Here is a 27,037-nt window from a genome sequence, read left to right as displayed (position 1 = left end):
CGGAAGCGGAGCCCGGTGCGGGGCGGAGCGGAACCCGGTGAGTGTGGACGGAGTCTCCCGGTGAGAGCCGGTCCGGTAGGTAGCTCTCCCGGTGGGAATGGAGGGGAACGGGGCATCCCGGTGCGGGGTCTGCAAGGGGGGAAAGGGGCAGCCCGGTGCGGGGCATCCCGGTAAGGAACGGGGCATCCCGGTAAGGAACAGGGCATCCCGGTGCGCGGTCTGCAAGTGGGGAACGGGGCATCCCTGTGCGGGGTCTCCCGGTAAGGAACGGGGCATCCCGGTAAGGAACAGGGCATCCCGGTGCGGGGTCTTTAAGGGGGGAACGGGGCATCCCGGTGCGGGGTCTGCAAGGGGGGAAAGGGGCAGCCCGGTGCGGGGTCTCCCGGTAAGGAGCGGGGCATCCCGGTGTGGGGTCTGCAAGCGGGAAGCGGGGCATCCCGGTAAGGAGCGGGGCAGCCAGTGCAGGGTCTCCTGGTAAGGAACAGGGCATCCCGGTAAGGAACGGGGCATCCCGGTGCGGGGTCTCCCGGTAAGGAACAGGGCATCCCGGTAAAGAACGGGGCATTCCGATGTGGGGTCTCCGGTGGGAACGGGGCATCCCGGTGCGGGGTCTCCCGGTAAGGAACAGGGCATCCCGGTAAGGAACGGGGCATCCCGGTGTTGGGTCTCCTGGTAAAGAACGGGGCATCCCGATGCGGGGTCTCCCAGTAAGGAACGGGGCAGACAGTGCAGGGTCTCCCAGTAAGGAATGGGGCAGCCGGTGTGGGATCTCCCAGTAAAGAATGGGTCATCCCGATGTGGGGTCTCCTGGTAAAGAATGGGGCATCCCGGTGAGGGGTCTCCCGGTAAGGAGCGGGGCAGCCAGTGCAGGGTCTCCCAGTAAGGACTGGGGCATCCCGGTAAAGAACGGGGCATCCTGATGCGGGGTGTCCCAGTAAGGAACAGGGCAGCCAGTGCGGGGTCTCCTGGTAAGGAACGGGGAACCCTGGTAAAGAACGGAGCATCCCAGTATGGGATCTCCGTGTGGGAATGGGGCATCCTGGTGCAGGCTAGCCCAGTACAGGGTGCAGCACCCTCCAAGAGCAGGGATTCGGGCTGCCCAGGGTGGGGTACGGGCTCTCCCGGGGGAGAATAGGGCACCGTGGTGTAGGGCAGCTCAATGCAGGGTTTGAGCTCTCCCAGTATGGACCAGGGCAGCTTGGAGCAGGATATGGGCTCTCCCAGTAAGAACTAGGGCGTTAGGTGCAGGGTTTGGGCTCTCCCAGTATGGACCAGGGTGGCTCAATGCAGGGTTTGGGCTCTCCCAGTATGGACCAAGGCAGCTCAGTGCAGGGTTTGGGCTCTCCCAGTAAAGACCAGTGCAGCTCAATGCAAGGGAAGGGCTCTCCTGGTATGCAGCAGGGCGGCTCAATGCAGGATTTGGGCTCTCCCAGTATGAACTAAGGCGGCTCAATGCAAGGGAAAGGCTCTCCCAGTATGGACTAGAGCAGCTCAATGCAGGGTTTGGGCTCTCCCAGTATGGACCAGGGTGGCTCAGTGCAGCGTTTGGGCTCTCCCAGTATGGACCAGGGCAACTCAGTGCAGGATTTGGGCTCTCCCAGTACGGACCAGGGCAGCTCAGTGCAAGGGAGAGCGTAGACCAAAGCAGCTCAGTGCAAGGGAAGGGTTCTTCCAGTATGGAGCAGAACAGCTCAGTGCAGAGCATGAGCTCTCCCAGTATGGATCAGGGCAGTTTGGTGCAGGATTTGGGCTCTCCCAGTATGGACCAGGGCAGCTCAGTGCAGGGTTTGGGTTCTCCCAGTGTGGATCAGGGCGGCTCAATGCAGGATTTGGGCTCTCCCAGTATGGACCAGGGCAGCTCAGTGCAGAGTTTGGGCTCTCCCAGTAAAGACCAGTGCAGCTCAGTGCAAGGGAAGGGCTCTCCTGGTATGGAGCAGGGCAGCTGCAGGGTTTGGGATCTCCCAGTATGAACTAAAGCAGCTCAATGCAAGGGAAAGGCTCTCCCAGTATGGACCAGAGCAGCTCGATGCAGGATTTGGGCTCTCCTGGTGCTCAGTGTAACCCCTTCCCCAGGATGGAGGTGCCCGGGACCCCCCCAATGGCCGGGAGCTGCTGGCAGGACCCTCTGGCGGTGGCGGGCACGGCAGGTCGCCCGGTGTGCAGGACCCAGGACCGGGCAGGCGGGCGGCGGGTGCTGAGCGTCGTTTGCGTGCTGGGTCGCGAGCCGCATGCCTGCCCTGCGCTGCGCAGCCTGCGCGACGCCTGCCGGGACCTGCGGGCACAGCTGCACACCCTGCCCTTCGACACCCTGGCGCTGGGCGACACCGCCACGCTCGACCGCTTCTACAACGCGGGTAAGGATGCAACCCGCTCCGCTGGCACCGTCCCCAGCGTGGGGTTTGTACCCCCTCCTCTTCCTGCTATTCCTCATCTGTCTGGGAATGCCCGGGCTGGGACTTTCCCTCGGCCTTGCGCAGCTCCTGGCCGAGCTCTGCCAGCTGCGTGCTGGGATATTGGCTTGTCTGCTTCCTCCTGTTTACTTTCCGGGGTGGTTGGATGTTTGCCGAGATGCCTTCAATCCTTGGCGTTAAACCCACGGATGTAATTTCCCGAAGGGGATTTTTCCATAGAGGATTTGCTTGGGGTCCAATGGGCCACGCGGGTGCCCATCACCGTGGTCTCAGGCGCTTCGAGGGGATGTGGACCTCCAAATGCGGAGGTTGCTCGTTCCCCTTCTGCCATGAATTTGGGATCTGTTGGCATCCACGCAGACGTGGCTGTGGTGGAGCTGAGCGACTGCGTCTGCCAACCCTCCCTCTTCTACCACCTGGGTGTCCGCGAGAGCTTCAACATGTCCCACAACGTCCTGCTGTGCTGCCAGGCTGACCTGTCCCCACTCCAGGCCCTGCAGGTGAGCGGGGATGGGGACAGGGACACCTCGACCCCCCACGTGCTCCTGCTCCAGGGTGGAGATGGCACCCGGAGCACCCATGGAAGGGGATCTCCATCCCTCCCTCCCCTAAGCCCGGGCGAGTTCCCACGGTTGCATCCTGCTCTGGCAGAGCTGTTTCTGCATGGGATGGATAAGGACCGGGGTGGTTGGGGACCGCGCTGAGCCCCAGAGCCGGGTGTGGGGTGCTGGGTGCTCCCCTGGCTCCAACTGGCTGGGAATTCAGGAATGGGTGCTTTTCCCTGGGGAAAGGCAATTCCTTGGAAGTGAAACCCTCTGCGCAGAAGGGGCAGGAGGGAGGGATTCTTGCTGCTGATGGAAAAAAGGAATGCAGCTGGGAGCACATCCAAATCACCCCCAAATGTCACCCCAGGCACCCAGAACCCCTTCCCTGACTCCGGGTTTGGAGGAGAAGCTGGGAGCGGGGTGGGGGGGGTCCACATGCTCACGGCTGTGCCTTAGCCCGGGTGTCCCTTGACATCCCTGGCTGTTTTCCAGGTAACTCCGATCCCAGAGCCTGAAATCAGCTGGTTTCTTCTGCTGGGAATGCTCATTAAATCCCTCCTCCTTCCCTCTTTCCCCAGGAGGACATCTGCCAGAAGAACTCGGTGCGTCTCTTGTCCCCGTGCTCGCTGCTGCGGTGCTGGGCGGGTTGAGCCCCTCTCTCCCCCTTGAGCTGCTCCTCCTCAGCCTCACGGGGTGGGCGTTGCGGATCAGGAGGGGAGACCTCTCCCCGGATCTGAGTTGGGGTGGGGGTATCACTCGCTGGGAGCAAGCACAGGAACAGAAGCGTGGAGAGGGGGACCTGGTTTTGAAAAGAGCCAGGAGCGTTCACTCTGGAGCGTAATGATGGCAGTCAGAGATAAAGGTGGTTTTGCCTTTCTGTGCTAATGACTTATAGAAGGGGGTTGGGTCAGCGTGGCCTGAATGGTGCAGCGTGAGGAGAGGGTTCTGGTCCATGACACAAATAGAATGGTTCTGAGCTCAGTTGACACAGCTGCTCACCCCTTCTCCTCTCCCTCAGGACCTCTGCGGCAGCTACACCTTCATCCCCTACGCAGTGACCTCCCAGAACAAGGTCGTCTGCTGTGATTCTGGGGCCATGAAGAGCATGACGGAGATTTTTCAGCCCAGCTTTGAGACAGAGACCTTCTTGACCCCTCTGGCAACTCAGCTCATCCAACTGCTGCAGAGAATCCCCACCAACTCCTGGTACTGCTGCCCATCTGCGGGCAAACTCTGGGCTGGTGGGACTTGGTGGAGAAATGCCACCACCCCAAAAGCTCCACATCTTTGCCCTCATCCCTAGTGGGTATTTTCGGGAGATGATCCGTCAGGATATCCGGAGGGCACGGGAGATGTACCAGGGGGAACAGCTGAGCCGGGAGCTGGCCCGCATCCAGCAGCGCCTGGACAGCATGGAGCTGCTCAGCTTGGACATCGTGGTGAATCTCCTTCTCTCCTACCGTGACGTGCAGGTGAGGGGATTGAAACAAGGACATTAGGAAAACATGTCCATGGTTGGACATCAGGAAAAATATCTTCACCAAAAGGGTTGTCAAACCCTGGCAGATGCCACCCAGGGAGATGGTGGAGTCACCATCCCTGGAGGGATTTAAAAGATGAGTAGATGAACTGCTTAGGAGTATAATTTAGTGGTGGACAGGTACAGTTGGACTCGATAATCTCAAAGGTCTTTCCCAACCAAGTGATTCTATGATCGTGGAGAGAAGCCGGGCATCCCGGGTGCTGCTCCACAGCCTGCCCTTGCTTGGTGGAGTTTGCAGGGCTTGGCTGGTCCAGGGAGAGCATCACCCCATGGAACTGGGGATGGGCATCCTGGGGACCACCAGCTCAGCCCCACTGCCATCCCTGCAGGATTACGATGCCCTCATCTCGCTGGTGGAGACCCTTGAGGCGCTGCCGACCTGCGCTGTGGCCGAGCAGCACAACGTCCGCTTCCACTACGCCTTTGCCCTCAGCCGGTGAGGAGGAGATGACCCACGCCCCGGGCACCCTGTTGGTGTGGGGCTAAGGGTGGCAGGGATGCGTTTGCCGAGCGCTGGTCGTGTGTGTGCAGGCGTAACCATGCCGGGGACCGGGAGAAGGCTCTGTCGGTGCTGCTGCCCGTGGTGGAACGTGAGGAGGGGGCTGCACCTGACCTCCTCTGCTTGTGTGGCCGCATCTACAAGGACATGTTCATCAGCTCTGGCTTCACCGACTCCAAGACGAGGGACCAGGCTTTGCACTGGTGAGGCTGAGGACAGGGCTGGGGGGGCCACTTGCCTGCCCGTTCCCTCATCTGGGGGGTTGTAGGGTCACTGAGGGCTTTCCAAGCAGCACAACCCCACGTTCAACCCCACCGAGCAGCTCAGCAGAGGCAGGGGCTGCTAATTCATGGAATGGTGGAATGGTTTGGGTTGGAAGGGACCTCAAAGCCCATCCAGTTCCAACTCCTGCCATGGGCAGGGACACCTCCCACTGGATCAGTTGCTCCAAGCCCCATCCAACCTGGCCTGGAACCCCTCCAGGGATGGGGCAGCTCTGGGCAACCTGTTCCGGGACCCAATTCCTGATGGGCTTTTATTTTATTAACCTTTTTGTGGGTTTTTATTCTGGTTTGGGGGCACTCCCATGTTGTAGGGGCAGCTCCAAGACCCCGAGGCAGGTGGGTTTTGGCTGCAGCGGGGTGGCAGTGGCCATGCTCTCCACCCAACATCTCTGCCCAGGTACCGCAAAGCCTTTGAGATGGAGCCGAGCCTCCACGCGGGCATCAACGCCGCCGTCCTCCTCGTGGCTGCTGGGCACCAGTTTGAAACCTCCGTAGAGCTGCAGCAAATCGGTGGGTGCCCACCCACAGGTCGGGGACAAGGACCCACTCAGGGTGGGGACCAGGCGGTGGGGTCTGGTGGCATTAGGGCAACCCTGGAGCACCCGTACCTGGGTGCCGGGTTCCTGGCAGAGGGTGATGGGCTCCTGCTCCCGTGTCCAGGGGTGAAGCTGAGCTGCCTGCAGGGTCGCAAGGGCAGCCTGGAGGAGCTGCACTACTACTGGGATGTTGGATTTTGCCTCGGAACCGGCATCTTGGCCAACGATCTCAATAAAGTCATCCAAGCCTCTGAGAAGCTCTACAAGCTGAATGCGCCAGGCTGGTATGGCACAGCACAGCACCCACCTGGATGAGACTGGGTCTCCAGTCCCTGGTGGCTGTGTCCCAGGAGGGGAATTTTGGGCTTTTAGGGGGGGCTGGGGACATCTCTTCTCCTTCACATCGCTGCAGGTACCTGGTCTCGGTCATGGAGACGTTCCTGCTCTACAAACACTTCCAGAAGAGCCCGCAGGTCCCCTCTGCCCGGCAGGAGCTGGCTGATTTCTGGCTGGGCTTCTTCGTTGAGGCATGCCAACCCTTTGTCGCCACGCCACGCTGCCCGGTGAGAGGCCCCATGGAGCTTGGGGTGGTTGTCCTTGGGGAGCACCCATCTGTCTGGGCTTACTGGGAAGTTGGGGAGGCACCAAGCAGCTCAACAATGCCAACCAGGGTGGGACGATGAGGGTGTGGGTTGAGGACCTCACTCTGCAGCTCCCGTTGCTGCAGGTCCTCATCCTGGAGCTCAGCAAGGTCCTGCAGCCGGCACAGCTGGTGCTGCATGGTGGCACAGAGGAACCTGCCCTGACGCTTACCCTCGTCTGCCCCATGGAGGAGGTAGGGATGGGGCTTGGGGTGCTGGAGGTGGCCCCACCGACCTCCTCTTCCTCACTTATCCTTTCTCCTGCAGAAAGCAGCATCGAGCTGGACCTTTGCAGCCACGGCCATACAGGGCGTCAGGTGAGTGTGTCCCTGGTCCCCTCACCAGCAGGACCAAAGATGCTCTGTGTGTGCCCGCAGCCCCTCTGCCCACCCCACGGGCAGCCCTAACGCTGATAGGGTGGGGGCTTCTCTCCCTCCAGCATCTGCAAGCGCGACGAACGGGGCTGCTTCCTCTACGTGATGCACGCGGAGGAGGATTTCCAGCTCTACTTCCCCTCCCAGCAGCACTGCCGGGGGTGAGTGGGGGAGTGGAGGGGACAGGGGTGCTGGTGGGGGCACGAGGGACCCCCGGTCACTGTCCTGGTGAGCAGGGAGGGATGGCAGTGCTGCATCCAAAGCAGTGTGGGCAGCAGGGCGAGGGAGGGGATTCTGCCCCTCTGTTCCTCTCTTGGGAGACCTCATCTGGAGGATTGTGTCCAGTTATGGAATCCTCAATGTAAGAAGGAGATGGAGCTGTTGGAATGGGTTCAGAGGAGGCTACAAGGATGATCGGAGGGCTGGAGAACCTCCCATCCGAGGACAGATTGAGAGAATTGGGGTTCTTCGACCTGGAGAAGAGAAGGCTCCAAGAAGACCTTATAGTGACCTTCCAGTACCTGAAGGGGCTCCAGGAAAGCTGGAGAGGGGCTGTTCACAAAGGCTTGTGGGGACAGGACGAGGGGCAATGGGTATAAACTGGAGAGGGGCAGATTTAGACTGGACATAAGGAAGAATTTCTTCACCATGAGAGTGGTGAGACACTGGCCCAGGTTGCCCAGAGCAGTGGTGGCTGCACCATCCCTGGAGGTGTTCAAGGCCAGGTTGGATGGGGCTTAGAGCAACCTGACCCAGTGGGAGGTGTCCCTGCCCATGGCAGGGGGGTTGGAACTGGATGGGCTTTGAGGTCCCTTCCAACCCAAACTATTCTATGATTCTGTTTCTTTAGGGGTAAAGGGGTGTCCAAGTGACTCAACCCCAGAAGGATCCCACAAAGCAGGGTGGCACTTGTGGGGAACAGATTGGGAGGGAGAACAGGAGCCCCTTTGTGCCAGGGGACAATGACCGGGTCCCCAGCATCCTCACCGGCGCTCAGAACCATTGTCCTCCCACCGGCAGGTTCTGTGAGCAGATCCAGTCCCTCTTGGCTGAACAGGCGGTGGCTGGTGAGGAGGTGCCGAGCCCAACGCAGCCCATCCTGGAGGTGAGATGGGGACACGAGGTGACACAGGGTGACACAGGGCACTGAGTGGCACAGGCTGCCACGCCGCGTCTCTGCCCGCAGTACAGCTACGAGTACTCGGAGACAGGCGAGCGGGTGGTCCTGGGCAGGGGGACGTACGGGGTTGTCTACGCCGGGCGATGCCTCAGCAACCAAGTGCGCATCGCTATCAAGGAGATCCCAGAGCAGAACAGCCGGTAGGTGCCATGCCAGGAGGTCCTGGAGGGTCCTGGGGAGCTCTAGGCAGCCCCTCACCCTGGTGTCCTGCCTCACAGGTACTCACAAGCCTTGCACGAGGAGATCGCCTTGCACAAGCGCCTGCGGCACAGGAACATCGTGCAGTACCTGGGCTCCGTCAGCCAGGATGGCTTCATCAAGATCTTCATGGAGGAGGTGCCAGGAGGTGGGCAGTGCTGGGGACAGGGTTTGGGGGCTGAAGGGGGGCACGTGGCCATATGTGTGACCTAAATGGAGGCGCTACCCTGCTCCGTACCCTTCCTCCAGGGAGTCTCTCATCCCTGCTGCGCTCCAAGTGGGGTCCCCTGAAGGACAATGAGCCCACCATCGTCTTCTACACCCGCCAGATCCTCGACGGGCTCAGCTACCTCCACGACAATCACATTGTGCACCGTGACATCAAGGTGAGGGGTTGGGGGGGAATGGTCCATCCTCATCTCGAGGGGCACCGGGGAGCCAGAAGCTGCTTCTCCATGCCCAGAGCTTCTGGAGTGATGTCTTACTTGAGCTCCAGGAGCTTTTTGTGGCTTGGTTTTATTTTGGAGTAAAATTCTCACGCCAGGGAGACAACATCCTCATCAACACTTACAGCGGGGTGCTGAAGATCTCAGACTTCGGAACCTCCAAGCGGCTGGCGGGCATCAGCCCCAGTGCTGAGACCTTCACAGGTAAGGCTGGAGGTGGTGGGATGCTGAGGAGCAGGCAGTGCTGGGGTCTGCATCCTTGCACCAAGCATGGGGAGAAAGAGGACCCACCCCAAGGAAAGTTTGGTTGATGGATACGAGTTCCTCTCATCCCTCCTCACCCTCTCTCCAGGCACTCTGCAGTACATGGCCCCAGAAATCATCGACCAGGGGCCCTGGGGCTATGGGAAGCCGGCAGATATCTGGTCCTTGGGCTGCACCATCATTGAGATGGCCACAGGAAAGCCCCCCTTTTATGAGCTGGGCAGCCCCCAGGCTGCGATGTTCAAGGTATCCATGGGGTTGGGCAGGGGATGCAGTGGAGGGGGACGGTTCCCCAGCCCTGAAATTGCCCCTCTTTGGGGTGGCCAATCCCTTTGCAGCCCCACAGTGCCTCCCCTCCAGGTGGGCATGTTCAAGATGCACCCAGAGGTACCCGAGTCCATGTCAGAGAAAGCCAAGAAGTTCATCCTGCGTTGCTTTGAGGCTGACCCGGCCGAGCGGGCGACGTCTGCTGTGCTGCTACAGGACCCGTTCCTCGCTGATTCCAGGAGAGCCCGGAGCCGGGTCCTGCCCGTGGCGGGGCGTGAGTCTGGGGGTCAGGATGGGGGCACCTGGCATGAGCTGCTAAAGAACCTTATCCACCCTTATCATCTCCCTGGCAGGTGATCGCCCCCGCTTTGGACAGCGGGATGGGGATGCAGAGGGCAGCGATAGGAGCAGCTCCTCAGCCAGGCAGGATGCCCCGGTGAGGGGCACAGCAGGCAGCTCCCTGCTCGCATGCCACCCCGGCGAGGCAGCCACCGGCCGCAGCGACTCGGGGTAGGGTGTCCTGGGCATGGGAGTGATGGGAAGGACACGGGGTTCTGTTGCCACATCCCAGCACTGTGCCCTGCAGTGTCCTCTTAGAATCATAGAATGGTTTGGGTTGGAAGGGACCTCAAAGCCCATCCAGTTCCAACCCCTCCTGCCATGGTCAGGGACACCTCCCCCTGGATGAGGGGCTCCAAGCCCCGTCCAACCTGGCCTTGAACTCCTCCAGGGATGGGACAGCCACAGCTTCTCTGGGCAACCTCGACCAGGGCCTCCCCACTCTCATGGTGAAGAAATTCTTCCTTATGTCCAGTCTAAATCTGCCCCTCTCCAGTTTATAGCCATTTCCCCTCATCCTATCAGTACAATCCTTTGTTTTGGAAGAGCATCATCTCCCACCCTATCGCAGCTCGGAGGGCTTGCGGGAGGTCCCCATGCCCTCTACTGCTGGCCACGTCCTCTCCACACTCCTAAATGCCCAAGACTGAAGAAGGGGGCATTGCCAATCCTCACCACCTCTTTCCAGTGCTGCCCAGGGCTCGGCTGGCTCCGACTGCAGCCTGCGCTCCTCCTCCCTGGAGGAGAGCGGGGACGGGTTCCTCCTGCGCAAGGACAGCAAGCGCCGGGCCACGCTGCGCCGTGTCCTCACCATCGAGGAGCCGGGCATCATCGCTGTCTGGAAGGAGAGCCAGGTGGGTGCTGAGTGCCCACGGAGGTGGGTCTGGGCAGCACTGGAAAGAAGGTGGGTATGGTTGCAGCTCTTGAGCATCTTCTTTGTCCACCCAGAGCACGGCAGGCATGAAGTTGGGTGCGGAGCATCTCGCTCAGCTGCTGAGCTGCCTGCGGAGCTACATCCAGAGCCCCAACCAGCACCAGCTGCGCCAGGACCTCCTCGCACTGCAGACCCAGCTGCGGGCAGAGGGGCTGAGGCTCCTCAACCTCCAGGCTCCCCTCTTCGGCTTCCAGGCAGCTGTGAGTGCCAGGGTTGGAGTGGTAGGGTGAGTGGGTGATGCCCTGGCACAGTGATCAGAGATCATGGAATGGTTTGGGGTGGAAGGGACCTCAAAGACCATCCAGTTCCACCCCCTGCCATGGGCAGGGACACCTCCCACTGGATCAGGGGCTCCAAGCCCCATCCAACCTGGCCTGGAACCCCTCCAGGCATGGGGCAGCCACGTCTTCTCCGGGCAACCTGGGCCAGGACCTCACAACCATCAGCATGAAGAATTTCTTCCTTATGCCTAATCTGAATCTTCCTCCTTCCAATTTAAACTCATTCCCACTCATCCTCTCCCTGCCCTCCCTGATCCAGACCCCCTCCCCAGCTTTCCTGGAGCCCCTTTCGGGACTGGAAGCTACTCTAAGGTTTCTCTGCAGCCTTCTCTTCTTTATAGAGCCTGGCACGGTGATGCTCTTTCCAGGTGCGACGGGTGCTGCGCCAGCATCACATCAAACCCCACTGGATGTTTGCGCTGGACGATGCCATGAGCCAAGCGGTGCAGGCGGCTTTCACCGTGCTGGTGAGAGGTGGGTGACACTGGGCGATGGCCCCAGGATGTGGGGCCAGGTCCCAACGCCGTGGCCAGGTGGGTGGAAGAAGAGAGTGCCAGCGCTGAGGTGGGATGAGGGACTTCAGGGTGCTGGGAAATGGATATGAGGTGGGGGACAGCACCAGGGCAGACTTGGTTGGGACATTTTATTCTCCATCGGGTGCCTCCGTGCCACCTTGGGCTCTGTGCCCACAGACCTTGGCCTGAACGCCAGCTGCCTGGCAGAAGACAGCACCAAGGACTCAAATGATGAGGACAACCCCGTACCACCAAGGCTGTCTACACCCAGGAGTCAGTCCCAGCGGGACAGCACCGCTTTGAGGCTCAGCACCAGCTCCAGCAACCAGGCAGACGCCCTGCAGGAACCCTCGGCGCTGGTGGCACAGCTCTGTCACCTCCGCACGGAGACGAGCAGGTAGGGCTTTGCTGATCCTTGTGCCTCCATCTCCCCAAATGCCAGTCTGTGTCCCCTCCCGGTGCCACTCCATGCCCTGCTGTCCCCCAGGCTGCTCCAGGAGCTGGCTGAGAAGGAGCAGGAGTGGCAGCGGCTGATGCAACGAGTGCTTCGCTCCGGTGACGAGGACACTGCGGTCCCCAGCTGCTCCGAGCACAGGGAGCCCCCCTCGGAGCAGGATCTCTTGCCGCCGAGCCCCCAGACGCAGGCTGACCCCCTCCTTCTCGAGTGGCTGCAGCAGCACGGCACCGACTCGGCCACCACAGCCACGGTGAGCCCCGTGGCCACTTGGCCCATGGAGTTAGGTGGGGGTCCAGCCCCGCTGGCATAAGCAGGGCAGCCCCCCAGCATTGCCCCCCAACACCTCCTGCCACCTCCCGCAGCTCCTCTCCCACGGCTTCACCCTGCGGGACCTGCTGGGCTGCGTCACCTGCGATGACCTCTTCTACGTGGGCATCAGGTACCTCCAGCCCGCGTGGCACCTCCTGCCCGGGCAGGGTGAGGAGAGCAGGGAGACCGGGATGGGGACACACATGGCTTGGTTCCCTTCTTCCAGAGGGATGGGGGACACACACATCTCTGTCCCCCTCTTCCAGAGGGATGGGGACACACATGGCTTGGTCCCCTTCTTCCAGAGGTATGAGGGACAAACATGGCTCAGTCCCCTTCTTCCAGAAGGATGAGGGACACACACACATCTTGGTCCCCTCCTTCCAGAGGGATGGGGACACACACACACATCTCAGTCTCCTTCCAGAGGCATGGGGGACATACACACACATCTTGGTCCCCTTCTTCCAGAGGGATGGGGACACACATGGCTCAGTCCCCTTCTTCCAGAAGGATGGGACACACACACACATCTCAGTCTCCTTCCAGAGGCATGGGGGACATACACACACATCTTGGTCCCCTTCTTCCAGAGGGATGGGGACACACATGGCTCAGTCCCCTCCTTCCAGAGGGATGGGGGGGGGACACACACACATCTCAGTCTCCTCCTTCCAGAGGGATGGGGACACACATGGCTCTGTCCCCTTCTTCCAGAGAGATGAAGGACACACAAACATCTCGGTCCCCTTCTTCCAGAGGGATGGGACACACACACACATCTCAGTCTTCTCCTTCCAGAGGGATGGGGGACATACATGGCTCAGTCCCCTTCTTCCAGAAGGATGGGACACACACATATCTCAGTCTTCTCCTTCCAGAGGGATGGGACACACACACACACATCTCAGTCTCCTGCTTCCAGAGGGATGAGGGGACAAACATGGCTCGGTCCCCTCCCTCCAGAAGCCCCGTGTCCCAGCAGGCGCGGGCCAGCGTACCGGCTCTGGGCAGCCATCCTGGAGCTGCGCGGGACCCTCACCCAGCAGAAAAGGGAGGAGGGACCCCCACTCCCAGCGCTATGACACATCACTGTGGGACACAGCCACCGGACCCCCGGGCTGCCACCATGGTGGGGTGGCAGGATGGTGACAGAAGAACAGCCTCGTAGTGGGATGCAACAGCTCCAACCCCACACCGAAGGGAAAAATTGGGGTACCCAGAACAATAAACAGCCTCTACAGCCACTTCATTGTTGCCGAAAGGGTAGGGGGGCACAGACCCCCACACAGTGATGCTCCGGGCTCAGCTCCAGCCCCCCCCGGTCCCCCAGTCCTGCTGGCACCGGGTGATCTCAGGCAGGGCAGGGGCTACACCCGGGGGACGAGGTTAGTCCGCAAGGGCAGCAGTGCTTCCACCCACTGCCCGGGCTGCTGGAGCAGTCGTCCCCACACCCCTCGCTCCTCGGCTGTCGAGTCCATCCATCCCACGGGCAGCCCGTAGCTGCTCCCTGCAGAGAGACCATCACCGTCACACCTGGGCACCTCGCCCTGCAAGCCATGGGGAGCACCCCAGGGTGACCGGGGTTCTCCCCACCTCACCTGTGCCCAAGCTGAGCCGGATGCCACCCAGCTGGCGCTTGGAAAAGGCTTCGTGGTGCCAGAGGGTGAACTCGGCGCACGCCTCGGCCAGATCCTTGGCTTGGAAGCCATCGTAGACCATGGTGTGGTTAAAGAGAGGATTGAGGCTCCGCTTCACCACCCGTGTCTTCTGCCGGCTCGTCTTGCTGTCATCTGGCAGCACATAGCTGGAGGTGACAGTGAAATAAGGGGACACACACACCCCTCCGCAGCCCCTCTGGGTGCTCCCAAGGTGACAGCCACCCTCTTACCACTGCACAAAGGCGTCCACGGTGCCGCTCTGCAAGGGGATGAGGCTCTGAGCATCCTTCACCCAGATGTGCAGCTCGCCCGTGGGTGGCAGCCCCCCACCTGCGGGCGAGAATGGTCAGGGGCACCCTGGCATCCCAGACCCCCACCCCTGGTACCCACGGGCACCTCTCACCTTCTGAGCCAGCGGGAATGAACTTCAATGCCAAGTTGAGGTTGCCCCGGCTGGCGAGGCCATCCGAGGAGATGGGTGTCTGGGGAGGATGGGGGGTTACAGGGGGACTGTGGATGGAGGGGGTGGGCTAAGGGGTGTGGGACTCACCCGGGGCTGGAGGCTGAACCACTCGGGGTGTGTGTTGGCCCAATCCCAGGAGCCCAACGCGATCTCCACCTCCCCCAAGAAGATGTTCCTGCCCAGGCTGTCGTGGTGCCATACCGAGAGATTCAGGGTCCGGCCCTGCAGGTCCCTCTTTTCCAGTTTGTACTGGTGGGGAAGGGACACAGATAGGGTGAGGTTATCTACCGCTCTGCTTGAACCATTGGGACCCCTTCACAATCACCCCAACCCAGCGCCAGAAACCTTGAGGGTCTCGTTGAAGATGGGATCCAAGCTCCTTTTCCGCACCGTGGTCTTGCGCTTGCTGCGGTTGGACTTATCTGGGAGTAGGTATGTCTTGATGTACCTGGAGCCCCAAAATGAGATGGATGCAATGGGTACAACCATGGGCATCTCCTGGGTATCCCTACTTGGGGCTGGGGCACTCACGGGTCCGACCGCTCTTTTTTGGCCCCGGCCAACTCACGGCACCGCAGCACGTGGACCTGCAGCTCCTTCTTAGCTGGGTCGTAGCGGAGGGAGAACTGGACGCAGCCCCTCACGGGCACGCTGCCCAGCTCACCCTCGCTGTACAGGCTCATCAGGCTGCCGCTCAGCTGCGGGGCGGTGAGATGGGGTCAGGGGGTCTGGAGAAGTGACCCCCCCTCCCACCTCAACAGCCCCCAGCCCATACCGTGGAGGAGCTGAGGCTGGACACGGAGGAGCTGGTGGTCAGCAAGCTGCTCGGGGGCGTGTGGCCGTTCTGTGGGGACACCAGGCTTGGGGATCCCTGATCCCCCTGGGGGGTCTCTGAGCCCTGGAAATGTGAAGTAAAGGGGAGTCAGCAGGGCCCCCACCTCCCGTGGAGGCTCTCAAGGCACCCAGGTCTGAGCAAGTGCCTGGTGCTTCCATACAGCCTGTGCTGTGCTGGCTTTACACATGCACCCCCAGCCCAATACAGCCCCCCCGCAGCCCCATACAACCCCCCTCAGCCACATACAGCCCACTCCCAGCTGTATACAACCCCCGCCAGCCGCATACAGCCCACGCAGCTCCATACAGCCCATGCAGACCAATACAGCTCCCCCAGCCCCATACAACTCTGTACAGCCCATGCAGACCAATACAGCTCCCCCAGCCCCATACAGCCCCCCCCAGCCCATACAGCCCTTGCAGCTCCATACAGCCCCCCAGCCCAATACAGCCTCCTCCAGCTCCCTACAGCCCCTGCAGCCCCCACCCCGAGACTCATACAGCCCCCCTAGGCCAATACAGCCCCCCTGGGCCAATACAGTCCCCCAGCCCAACACAGCTCCCCCAGGCCCATACAGCCTCATGCAAGCCCCTACAGATCTCCCCACCCCACCCCCAGCCCCATAAAGGCTTCCCCAGCTCCATAGAGCTCCCTCAAGCCCCATACAGCCCCCCTCTACTCCACACAGTCCCCCAACCCCACACAGACCTCCTCAGCCCATACAGCCCGCCCCAACGACCTCTAGCCCCAGTCAGTCCTCTCCAGCCCCAAACAGCCCCTCTCAACCCCATACAGACCTCCCCAGCCCCTTACAGCCCCCCTCAACTCTATACAGCTCCCCTCAACGTTATACAGCCCCCCAACTCTGTACAGACCTCTCCAGCCCCAAACAGCCCTCTCCACCTCCCTCCAGCCCCATACAGCCCCATACAGCCCCATACAGATCCTCCAGCCCCAAACAGCCCCTCCAGCCCCATACAGATCCTTCCGCCCCATATAAACCCTCCAGCCCCATACAGCCCCATACAGATCCTCCAGCCCCATACAGCCCCTCCAGCCCCATTCAGCCCTTCCAGCCCTATACAGCCCCATACAGCCCCAAACAGCCCCTCCAGCCCAAAACAGCCCCTCCAGCCCCAAACAGCCCCATACAGCCCCTCCAGCCCCATACAGATCCTCCAGCCCAAAACAGCCCCTCCAGCCCCATACAGCCCAAAACAGCCCCTCCAGCCCCATACAGCCCCATACAGCCCCTCCAGCCCCATACAGCCACAAAGAGCCCCAAACAGCCCCACACAGCCCCTCCAGCCCCATACAGATCCTCCAGTCCCATGCAGCCCCATGCAGCCCCTCCAGCCCCATGCAGCCCCATGCAGCCCCTCCAGCCCCAAACAGTCCCATACAGCCCCAAACAGCCCCTCCCGCCCCATAGAGCCCCTCCAGCCCCATAGAGCCCCATTCAGCCCCTCCAGCCCTAAACAGTCCCATACAGATCCTCCAGCCCCATACAGATCCTCCAGCCCCATACAGGCCCTCCAGCCCCAAACTGCTCCCCCAAACCCATGCAGCCCCCTTGCAAACCACCCCCCTCCCACCTGCTCAGCCTCAGGGCCACTGCGTATGGAGTTGGGCTCCTCTTCATCTTCCTCTGCACTGGACGTGAGGAATGGGTTCCCACCTACTGTGTCACCTGTAACGGCAAAGGTGGGGGGGGGTGTCCCAATGCAGCAGGGATAGATTTGGGGGGGGTGGGGGGTGTCCGTTTTTCTTGGCAAGGGGAGTGGGCAGGCAAGCAAGGGATGGGGGAGAAGGACGAGGGGCTGGGAGAAGGCAGGAGGCTGGCAAACAGTACTAGAGGGGCTCCAACGCCACCAAAGCTCAACAGCACAAACCCCTCGGTCGTGGTTACCTGGCTGGGATGGGATGTCCTGCTTCCTCGGTGGGCTGTGACCCTGCTGCAGGGGCTGTGACACCCGGGTCCCCTCCAAAGTCGGGGTCTCAGGGCTGGGCTGCGAGTTGGCACACAAGGAAAAGGGTGAATACGGGCATCCCCAACATAAGGAGGAGATGGAACTGTTGGAACAAGTCCAGAGGAGGCCACAGAGATGATCCAAGTGCTGGAGCATCTCTGCTATGAGGACAGGATGAGAGAGTTGGGGTTGTTCAGCCTGGAGAAAAGGAGGCTCCAGGGAGACCTTCGAGCAGCTTCCAGTCCCAAAAGGGACTGGATCAGGCAGGGCAGGGATGGGACAAGGAGGAATGAGTTTAAATTGGAAGGTGGAAGATTTAGGCATTAGGAATAAATTCTTCACCATGAGGGTGGGGAGGTCCTGGCCCAGGTGACCCAGAGCAGTGGTGGCTGTTAAATCCCTGGAGGTGTTTAAGGCCGGGTTGGATGGGGCTTGGAGCCCCTGATCCGGTGAGAGGAGGTAGAACTGGATGGGCTTTAAAGTCTCTTCCAACCCAAACCATTCTATGATTCTATCATCCCAAGAACCCTCCCGTCCCGCGCCTTCACCGTGCCATCCAGCCCCTTTGGGTCCCTGGGGACAAGGTGAGGGACATCTCCCACCACTCCCCACCCCACAGAGTCCAGGATCAGACTTTGCAAGACCATGCACCAGAATGTCACCCTCCTGGGGTGACACTGGGGCTCCAGGGCCACGGCAGCCAGGGTGACCCAGGCTGCAGGGCACTCCTCCACTGACCAAGCCCATCACCAGGGCATCAGGTACCAAGCGCAGGCTCTGTGCCAGCTCAACCGCCCCCCACCAGGCACCAACCTGGGGCTCTGTGGCCACCTGCGCATCCTCTGTAGAGGGGCTGCAAGAAGAGATGATAATTAGTTTCTCTTAACAAGGCTAACGAGCACTTATCCCCCTTCCCCACAACCCCACAGCTACTATAGAGCCAGCGGAGACCCCTGGGTGGTGGACAGAGACCCAGAGGGTGGACGGATGTTGGACAGACACTCAGAGTGTGGACAGACACCAGGACAACGTCATCCCCTTCCCCATGGGCTCTGCTCCAACTTCCCCACCTCCAGCTCTCCCCGGGCATCCCAGGGCTGTGTCACCCCCAGCAAGGGACCAGTGAGAGATGCCACCAACGCTAGGGCACCCATGGGGCAAGCATCTCCTCCCATGCCACCCTCACCTCTCCTCTGGCTCTGTCACACCATCCTCATCCTCCTTCTCCTCCGCCAGCGGCTCACCGATGGCCTCCAGCTCGCCCAGGCTGGGGCCACTCTCCGGGTCCCCTGCTCCTGGGGACATAGGGGACCTCAGAAGGCTGAGCCTGGGTCCCCCATGTCCCCCTGTGTCCCCCTCCCTCACCTACCCCAGGGTCGCCTCCTGCGGCGGATGGAGGCACGGACGAGGTCGGAGCCCAGGTGGTGCCGATGGCGCTGGGCACGGGCATCACAGAACCAGTCTCCGGTGAGGATCTTCAGCCGCACCGGGTCCGACACCGACTTGCGGAGCTTACTGGTGGCAGGAGGGTGGTGTTGGTTGGCTTCCCCCATCCCAGTGGTGCCATCACCCTCACCCCCACCATCCCCATCACCCTTCCCAAGAGGCTGATGGGGCCACCAGACCAGCCTTGAGGACACCAGCCACCATCTCCCAGGGGGTTTGGGACCCCCAGTGCCAGTGTCACCCAACACAGGTCTTCACCCTGGCTGAGCTCAATGGGTGTCCCCATCCCCAGGGTCACCCCAAGGGTGACACACCTCAGGATGGATACTCCTGGGGGGGTTATGATGTCCCCAAGGGTGACAGACCCCAAGCTGGCCACTCCTGGGGGGTTTATGTGGTCCCCAAAGGTGACAGCCCCCAGGCTGGACGCTCCTGGGGGGTTATGATGTCCCCAAGGGTGACAGACCTCAGGCTGGCCACTCCTGGGGGGTTTATGTGGTCCCCAAAGGTGACAGACCCCAGGCTGGATGCTCCTGGGGGGGTTATGCTGTCCCCTAAGGTGACAGCCCCCAGGCTGGATGCTCCTGGGGGGTTATGATGTCCTCAAAGGTGACAGACCCCAAGCTGGCTGCTCCTGAGTGGGATTTACCCTGTCCCCAAAGGTGCCACTGAACAGGGGACCCCCACTTCACCTGATGCGCCCCTCCTCGCGCCGGCGGAGCTGCCAGTCTCGACGCAGCACCTCGTTGATGGCGCACCGCTCCTCCTCTGTCAGGAAGGTCAGGTCCAAGAGCGCCTCGGAGCCCAGGGGCAGCGCCATGGCAGGGTGGGGGGACATGGAGGGGACACCCCACGGCGCTCGCCTGGGTGGGTGCTGAGGAGCTGGGGTCTGCAGCTGGGGGTGCTCAGCGTGCCGGGCATGTACCAGCGATGCCAACATCTGGAGAGGGACCACGAGGCCACTTTGGGGTGGGAATCATTCTGATCTTCTGCAAAGAGATGGAGCGGAAGCTCAGCATAGAATCGTAGAATCCTAGAATCACAGAATCATAGAATCACAGAATCATGGAATCATGGAATGGTTTGGATTGGAAAGGACTTCAAAGCCCACCCAGTTCCACCCCCTGCCATGGGCAGGGACACCTCCCACTGGATCAGGGGCTCCAAGCCCCATCCAACCTGGCCTGGAACCCCTCCAGGGATGGGGCAGCCACCACTGCTCGGGGCAACCTGGGCCAGAGCCTCACAACCATCAGCATGAAGAATTTCTTCCTTATGCCTAATCTGAATCTTCCTCCTTCCAATTTAAACTCATTCCCACTCATCCTCTCCCTGCCCTCCCTGATCCAGAGCCCCTCCCCAGCTTTCCTGGAGCCCCTTTTGGGATTGGAAGTTGCTCTAAGGTCTCCCTGCAGCCTTCTCTTCTCCAAGCTGAACAACCCCAACTCTCATCCCATCCTCGCACGGGAGGTTCTCCAGCCCTCGGATCATCTCTGTGGCCTCCTCTGGATCTGCTCCAACAGATCCAAGTCCTTCTTACATTGGGGGTTCACATGCGTGGACCTCCCCCCAATATTGCACTGCAAAACACCTCCGGGACCCCCAATGGGAGCAAACCGAAGGGTGGAATGACGCCAGGGGTCCAAAGGGAAGGAGAACGGGCGACCTGCAGGGGGGTTGAGGGACGCTCTCCCACTTCTGGCACTGCCAGGCCCTGCTGCCGGCTCAGTGCCAGCGCCAGCCCTGCCCGCTGCCACAATCCTGCCCACAGCCGCTGTTTGCGAAGGGTGTTTGCTCAGCGCCCGGCCTGTGCTCCCACGGCGTCCATCGGCTGCCAAGAGGGGTGGCAAAGGGGGGGCTCGGCTGCCTCCACCGTGGGCTGAGATCCAACCCCACTGAGACCAAACTGGGCTGAGACTGAACTGGGCTGAGACCGAACCCCACTGAGATCGAACTGGGCTGAGACCGAACCCCACTGAGATCGAACTGGGCTGAGACTGAACCTCACTGAGATCGAACCCTGCTGAGATCGAACCAGGCTGAGCAAACCACGCTGAGATCGAATCAGGCTGAGACCGAACTTCCCTAAGACCGAATCCCGCTGAGACCGAACCCCACCGAGACCAAACCAGGCTGAGATCAAACCGGGCTGAGAATGAACCTCGCTGAGACTGAACTGGGCTGAGACCAAACCTCGCCGAGACCAAATCAGGCTGAGACCGGACCCGGCTGATATCGAATCCCACCGAGACCAAATCCTGCTGAGACTGAACCTCACTGAGACCAAACCAGGCTGAGACCAAACCCTGCTAGGACTGAACTCAGCTGAGACCCAACTGGGCTGAGACCCAACTGGGCTGAGATCAAACCCTGCTGGGACAGAACCTGGCTGGGACCCAACTGGGCTGAGACCAAACTGGGCTGAGACCAAACTGGGCTGAGACAGACCCCTGCTAGGACTGAACCCAGCTGAGACCCAACTGGGCTGAAACCAAACTGGGCTGAGACCCAACTGGGCTGAAACCAAACTGGGCTGAGACCCAACTGGGCTGAGACCCAACTGGGCTGAGACCCAACTGGGCTGAGACCCAACTGGGCTGAGATCAAACTCTGTTGGGACAGAATCCTGCTAGGACTGAACCCAGCTGAGACCAAACTGGGCTGAGACCAAACCATATTGAGACCGAACCCTGCTGAGACTGTACTCAGCTCATCACAGCTCCCCGGGAAGATGCTGCTGACAGAGCTCTTGCCCCACTGCCGGCTGTTGCCTCACCGCCGCTCTTCCTGGCCCCAGCGTTGGGAAAGCGCTGCCCAGCACCAGATGCAGAGGGCAGGAAATTGCTCCAGCGCTGGGGCAGGATCAGTCCTGTGACCCCCCAGGTGTCCCTCAAGGCATGAGCACCAGCACGGCTGCACCCCAGTGTGGCCATAGGGATCACACCTCCAGTGTGGGGCTCGGACATGAGGTCCCTTGTCCCCAGCCCCACAGAGGGTCCTGTCCCAGCCCCACAGTACTCTTATCCCACCCTGTTCCCAGTCCCACGTCCATCCCCAGCCCCACATGTGTCCCTGTCCCAGCCTTGGAGGGATCTCAAACACCCACGGAGGGTCCTGTCTCACCCCATGGGTGCCTTGATCCCAGCCCCATGGGTCACCCTGTCCCCAGAGATGATCCTGTCCCCACCTTTAGGGACCCAACCCAGGACAGGATCTGAGCACACTGATGCTGGTGGGCAGGCTGGGTGCTGACACCCCCCCCAGCACCCACTAAGGGTTCCTCACACCACCAGGACCCCCCCCCCAAATTGGCCAAGGAGGTCTGTAGCACCCATCAACACCCCGCTCCCAGCCAGGCTGCACCAGGGGCTGGGTGGGGGCTTGGGGGACACATCCTGGCTGTCACCAAGGCTGGATGGGGGGCTTGGGGGATGCATACCAGCTGTCACCAGGGCTGGGATGAAGCTGCCGCTGCCTCCCCACCACAGCCCACTTGTATCCTGTTTACTTGCAGCACATGAGGTGTCCCCCCACCCCGGAACACCGCCAGCACCCAGAAGTCACCCAAGTCTGGGTTCCTCAGCCCCACAGAGGAAACCAGCACCCACATCCCGAGCAGAAGGGTGCTGGGTGCCCAGTCCCCGACCCTGAGACCAGTCAAACCAGTTAAACCTCCCCAGTAAGCCACAACTGTGCATGTGCACATCCCCCTTTTTTTACTTTGCAAACAGCAATGGGAGAGTGCACAGCGGATGGCACAAACCACCCCTTCCAGATCCCAAATCAGCCCCCCCTGCCGCCCTCTGGGGTCTCCAGGCCTCAGTCACCCTCAGCACAGCCCAGGGCTGCACCCCCAGTGCCCCCCAACACCATGCCAACCTCCCCCTACCCAGAACCAGGGGTCCTGCAGCCCAGCACCGTGGCATCAGACCTCATCCAGCACTGGTGACCTTGCAGCCCATCACTGGGGCCTCTGATCCCCCCCAGCACCAGGAGCCCTGCAGCCCCTCACCGTGGCCTCAGATCCCTCAACACCGGGGACCTTGCAGCCCAGCACCATGACCTCAGATCCCATCCAGTACCAGGGACCTTGCAGCCCCTCACCGTGGCCTCAGATCCCATCCAGCACCAGGGGCTCTGCAGCCCCTCACCGTGGCCTCAGATCCCATCCAGCACCAGGGGCTCTGCAGCCCCTCACCGTGGCCTCAGACCCTGCAGCACCATGACCTCAGACCCCCCTGAACCAGGAGACTTACAGCCCCTCACCGTGGCCTCAGATCCACCCCCCCAGCACCAGGAGCCCTGCAGCCCCTCACCGTGGCCTCAGAACCTCCCAGAACCAGGAGCCCTGCAGCCCCTCACCGTGGCCTCAGACCCCCCAGAACCAGGAGCCCTGCAGCCCCTCACCGTGACCTCTGACCCCATCCAGCACCAGGGGCTCTGCAGCCCCTCACCGTGGCCTCTGACCCCCCCAGCACCATGACCTCAGATCCCATCCAGCACCAGGGGCTCTGCAGCCCCTCACCGTGGCCTCAGACCCTGCAGCACCATGACCTCAGACCCCCCTGAACCAGGAGACTTACAGCCCCTCACCGTGGCCTCAGATCCCCCCCCCCCCCCAGCACCAGGGGCCCTGCAGCCCCTCACCGTGGCCTCAGACCCCCCAGAACCAGGAGCCCTGCAGCCCCTCACCGTGGCCTCAGAACCTCCCAGAACCAGGAGCCCTGCAGCCCCTCACCGTGGCCTCAGACCCCCCAGAACCAGGAGCCCTGCAGCCCCTCACCGTGACCTCTGACCCCATCCAGCACCAGGGGCTCTGCAGCCCCTCACCGTGGCCTCTGACCCCCCCAGCACCATGACCTCAGACCCCCCCAGAACCAGGAGCCCTGCAGCCCCTCACCGTGGCCTCAGACCCCCCCAGAACCAGGAGCCCTGCAGCCCCTCACCGTGCCCTCAGACCCCCCCCAGCACCAGGGGCTCTGCAGCCCCTCACCATGTCCTCAGACCCCCCCAACACCAGGGGCTCTGCAGCCCCTCATCGTGACCTCAGACCCCCCCCAGCACCAGCAGCTCTGCAGCCCCTCACCGTGACCTCAGACCCCCCAACACCAGCAGCCCTGCAGCCCCTCACCGTGACCTCAGATCCCATCCAGCCCCACCTGTCCAAGCCCCGCACAAGGTGAATTAACTCTACTGCAGAAATTCAAGTTGCAGAGCCCCCATCCCCACCCGTGGGGAGCCTGGGGATGGACTGTAGCCCCCCCCCAAGCAGAGAAAGAGCAGCCAAACCCCCCCTTTTCCCCCCCCCGCACCTCCACCGGCGCAGCCATGGGGTGAGCAGTGGGGTCCCTTACCTGGCCAGGATTGTGAATGGGGGTCACGGTGTGGCGTGTCCCCCCCCTCTCCAGTACCCACAGGTGGCCCCCCCCGGGCAGGGTGCTGGCAGCCCAGAGCTGAGTCAACCGCAGGTGAGCAAAGCACCTCCTCGCCACAGCAGCAGGAAAGCAGGGACTGGAGCCAGCAGCACCCGCCGGACGGGGCTGAACTGGGCTGAACTGGGAGGCGTCAGGCAGCTGGGGAAGAGGGGGTGCAAAGAGGGGGAGCACCCAGGGCAGGGGGACCCTGAGCTCAGCGCAGGCTCAAAGCCAAGGGTGTGGGCAGGGGGATGGGGTGGGAGATCCCAGCCTCATCCTCAGCCAGGAATTTTTGTCCCAGCCCCACGGGTGGTCTTATCCCAGTCCTCTCCCCACAGGTGCCCCTGTCCCAGCCTTGAGGGGGGGACCTCAGGCACCCCCAGCATCGGTATGCAGCTGCACCCACCATATGCGGCTAAACTGGGGGGCAGCCAGGGAAAGGGGGGGGGTCAAAAGGGGAGCACCCATGGCAGGAAGACGCTGAGCTCATTGCAAAGGGTGTGGGGGTAGGGGCATGGCGTGGGAGACCCCAGCCCCATCCTCATCCAGGAATTTCTATCCGCAGCCCCACAAGTGCCTTTATCCCAGCCCTGTGGACAAGCCTGGGTGCTCAGCCCCATGCAGGATCAGGCTAACAATGCCTGGCAGTGGCAAACCCGAGCACCAAGGGCAGGAGCATCCTTCCACTGTGCCTCAGTTTCCCTTGATGGTACGGGGGAAGTGGCTGTCTAAGGGGGGTCGAGCTCTAGAGCTGGCTTTATCCCAAAGCGGCAGCACTGCCAGGGGAGGAATTGCAGCAGGGTGCAGAAGCAGCAGCCTGGCTGCACACGCTGAGCACAGGACCGCAAGAAAAAGGGATTATTTTTAGCGTGGTTTCTAAGGAAATGAGACTTTAGCAACAGCTCTGTCTGTTTGTCGGCCGCCCTCCTCTTCCTCCCCTCGCAGGGCACTTGCTGCTCAGCTCCAGTGAGGAGAGATGCCAGAAGGACGAGGTCCCCACTATGGATGCTCTGGAAATGCAGGAGCGTGGCCAGGTCTCTGCAGGGAGGGGGATGGCTCGGGGATGGTTGTGTCCCCCCAGGGGTGCTCAGCCCTGGATCACGCAGGGTGGACACTGAGCCCTCTCTGTGCATCCCGGATCCTTTGTAGTGGCAATGACCTGTTTATCAGTTGAGGCTGGGGCAGGAAAGGATGTGGCAGGATCCATCCCCTGCTCCTGCATCTCTGGAGATGGATGGATGGTAGGTACCTGATGCCTCGGTGATGGGCTTGCTCAGTAGGGCAGTGCACAAACAGAGCCAAACCCCATGGCTGGAGGCACAGGGGGAGCTGTGGGTCGCATCCTGCAGTGTGCGGCCCCATCCCTGGTGACCCAGAGGGACAATGGGATGGGTCTCAGCCACTGCGGTGCTGTTGTGAAGTAGAACATCCCACAGCGGCTGTGGCCAGTGGTTGTGTCATCTGGTGGCACCCAGGAACACCCTGGCCACCAGCACAAGGCGAACACGGCACCGGGGCAGCCCTCACTGATGGTTTTCCTCGTAGAGAACCCAGGGCGAGGCAGGCAGCCCAGCTCCAGCCACCTCCCAAACAGCATCCAAGGGTGCAAACCTCCTTTGTGTCCCTGCGTGCTGGCAGCATCCCAGTAGGTGCACAGAACAGGTTCTGCCTCATTTCTGCACTGGGCGTTTGGGCAGTGGGGAGGGAACGGGGGTGAGGAGCAAGTCCTGTCCTGCTCCCACCACCAAGGACTTGTTCTTCAGGTGGTACAGGCAAGCCTGGCTCTCTCAGGGGGAAACTGAGGCAGGGAGCATGCGCCAGAGCATCAGCAGCATCTCGCCAGCTGGTGGGTTTGCAGGCAGGGAGATTGAGGCAGTACCTGCAGCATCGGCACCTCGGCTGGGTGGGCAGCAGCTGTGGGACCAGTGGCCAAGAGCACCAGGGGTGGGCGCAGGGTCGAAGGGCTTTGAGGGAAATGGCTTTCAGGCTCCTGCAGAAGCTGAGCTCCACAGCCACCAGCTGTAAAAAGCATCTTCAGAGGGATTGGGGCCCTGGAGTGACCCCAAACCACATCTCCCCAGCATAGTGGTGGGGAGAAGGCTGGGAAGGGTAAGAGTTTCTTCCCCCAGGAACCCTGGAGGGGAGGGGAGGGCCTCATCCTGATGCACAGAGCCCACACAGGCAGCAGATGCAGGAGATGCCAAACTCTGCCCCTGCCACCAGCTGCAGGAGACAAACATCTCTGCAAACTTGAGGTGGTCACACCCCAAAGCTGCCCCACAAACACGTCCTGGCAGTCTCCCCCAGCCCCAACCCTCTCCTTCCCACCATCGCTTTTACTCCGCTACATCCCCCCCCCGCCAGCGATGGGGTCATCTGGCCTCATCCTCTTTCCAGTGCCCTCTGCCCTCCCAGTACCTTTGATGTGCTGGTCCAGTGCTTTCCAGGAACGTAGGGATGGAGCCCGGCTCCCTCGGGATGGGGGGCTGCTTGCTTGCAGATCGAGATGAGATCTTGGGAAGAAGTGTTTTGCTGGAAGGTGTCCCTGCCCACGGCAGGGGGTTGGAACTGGATGGGCTTTGAGGTCCCTCCCAACTCAAACCATTCCATAATTCTGATTTTTAATCCCTACAATGAAGCAAAGACCTTGCAGCATTTCTACCTTTGGCTCTGGCTGGGAGTGTTGTGCAAGGCTCGCCTGGGAAGACAGAGGCATCACGAGCCCCAGCATTGGGTCTTGCACCCCCTTTCCCTTCCCCTGACTGGAAAAATATGTGGATGGTGGGGCAGCTGAGGAAGAGGAGGGAGCTGCAGCAGCCTTGGAGGCACCACAGCCTGAAGGAACCACAGCCACAGGCAGCTCAGCCACCATTGCTGGTGTTTTCAAAAGCTTCCACCGTGCAAATGCTTCGGCGCAATTTGATATTTGCTCCCCAGGGAGCCCTTTGATGTCTACCCCCCTACTAAGAGGATGAGAAACAGGCACCCCCTCCCCTCCAGCCAGCTGTGGCAAAGTGACCCCGCTTCAAAGGCAGCTTCACACCAGCCCTGCGGCGGTGGCAGAGCCGCTGCCGTGGCATCCGTTCCCCCATCCCACAGGGAGGTCAGGGACCCTCAGACCAGCTCCCCCAGCCCATGGGGGAGGTCAGGGACCCCCAGCCCCTCTCCCAGGGCTGGAGCTGCTGGGGTGGATGGGTCACGCTCAGCCATCCTGGGTGAGGGCAG

At 61.5% G+C, this 27,037-nt stretch overlaps 2 protein-coding genes across 4 annotated transcripts; one reads left to right on the top strand and one right to left on the bottom strand.

Moving 5' to 3' along the window:
- Positions 1 to 13,269, top strand: MAP3K6 (mitogen-activated protein kinase kinase kinase 6). The gene is made up of 29 exons (XM_054086607.1): positions 1 to 75; positions 2,074 to 2,354; positions 2,772 to 2,911; positions 3,535 to 3,558; positions 3,975 to 4,162; positions 4,260 to 4,428; positions 4,829 to 4,935; positions 5,031 to 5,201; positions 5,680 to 5,792; positions 5,943 to 6,102; positions 6,231 to 6,381; positions 6,546 to 6,653; positions 6,727 to 6,776; positions 6,899 to 6,994; positions 7,854 to 7,938; positions 8,020 to 8,153; positions 8,232 to 8,359; positions 8,461 to 8,597; positions 8,756 to 8,861; positions 9,010 to 9,167; positions 9,282 to 9,462; positions 9,542 to 9,698; positions 10,216 to 10,381; positions 10,476 to 10,661; positions 11,111 to 11,216; positions 11,435 to 11,654; positions 11,745 to 11,964; positions 12,077 to 12,153; positions 13,009 to 13,269. The coding sequence occupies exons 2-29, from the start codon at positions 2,075 to 2,077 to the stop codon at positions 13,106 to 13,108; spliced, it is 3,918 nt and encodes a 1,305-aa protein (XP_053942582.1). The 5' UTR covers positions 1 to 75; position 2,074; the 3' UTR covers positions 13,109 to 13,269.
- SYTL1 (synaptotagmin like 1) lies at positions 13,261 to 26,374 on the bottom strand. 3 transcript variants are annotated; one of them, XM_054086605.1, is made up of 15 exons: positions 26,231 to 26,374; positions 19,091 to 19,387; positions 18,322 to 18,467; positions 18,139 to 18,247; positions 17,766 to 17,805; positions 16,892 to 16,991; positions 16,578 to 16,672; positions 14,923 to 15,045; positions 14,679 to 14,845; positions 14,493 to 14,595; positions 14,235 to 14,396; positions 14,088 to 14,166; positions 13,915 to 14,014; positions 13,625 to 13,830; positions 13,261 to 13,533 (listed from the first exon to the last, which is right to left on the bottom strand). In XM_054086605.1, the coding sequence occupies exons 2-15, from the start codon at positions 19,336 to 19,338 to the stop codon at positions 13,394 to 13,396; spliced, it is 1,818 nt and encodes a 605-aa protein (XP_053942580.1). In that variant the 5' UTR covers positions 19,339 to 19,387; positions 26,231 to 26,374; the 3' UTR covers positions 13,261 to 13,393. The 3 variants fall into 3 exon arrangements, with proteins under 3 accessions (XP_053942580.1, XP_053942581.1, XP_053942579.1); XM_054086606.1 differs by lacking the exon at positions 26,231 to 26,374 and adding an exon at positions 23,753 to 23,946 and having other exon boundaries at positions 19,091 to 19,431; XM_054086604.1 differs by lacking the exon at positions 26,231 to 26,374 and adding an exon at positions 23,753 to 23,946.
- Positions 26,375 to 27,037: the final 663 nt, after the last annotated feature.

This window comes from Cuculus canorus, chromosome 22 (genome assembly GCF_017976375.1).
Source record: "Cuculus canorus isolate bCucCan1 chromosome 22, bCucCan1.pri, whole genome shotgun sequence".
NCBI lineage: Eukaryota > Metazoa > Chordata > Aves > Cuculiformes > Cuculidae > Cuculus > Cuculus canorus.
Note: the sequence above shows the minus strand (reverse complement) of the source record. Positions and strands in the feature narration are given on the sequence as shown.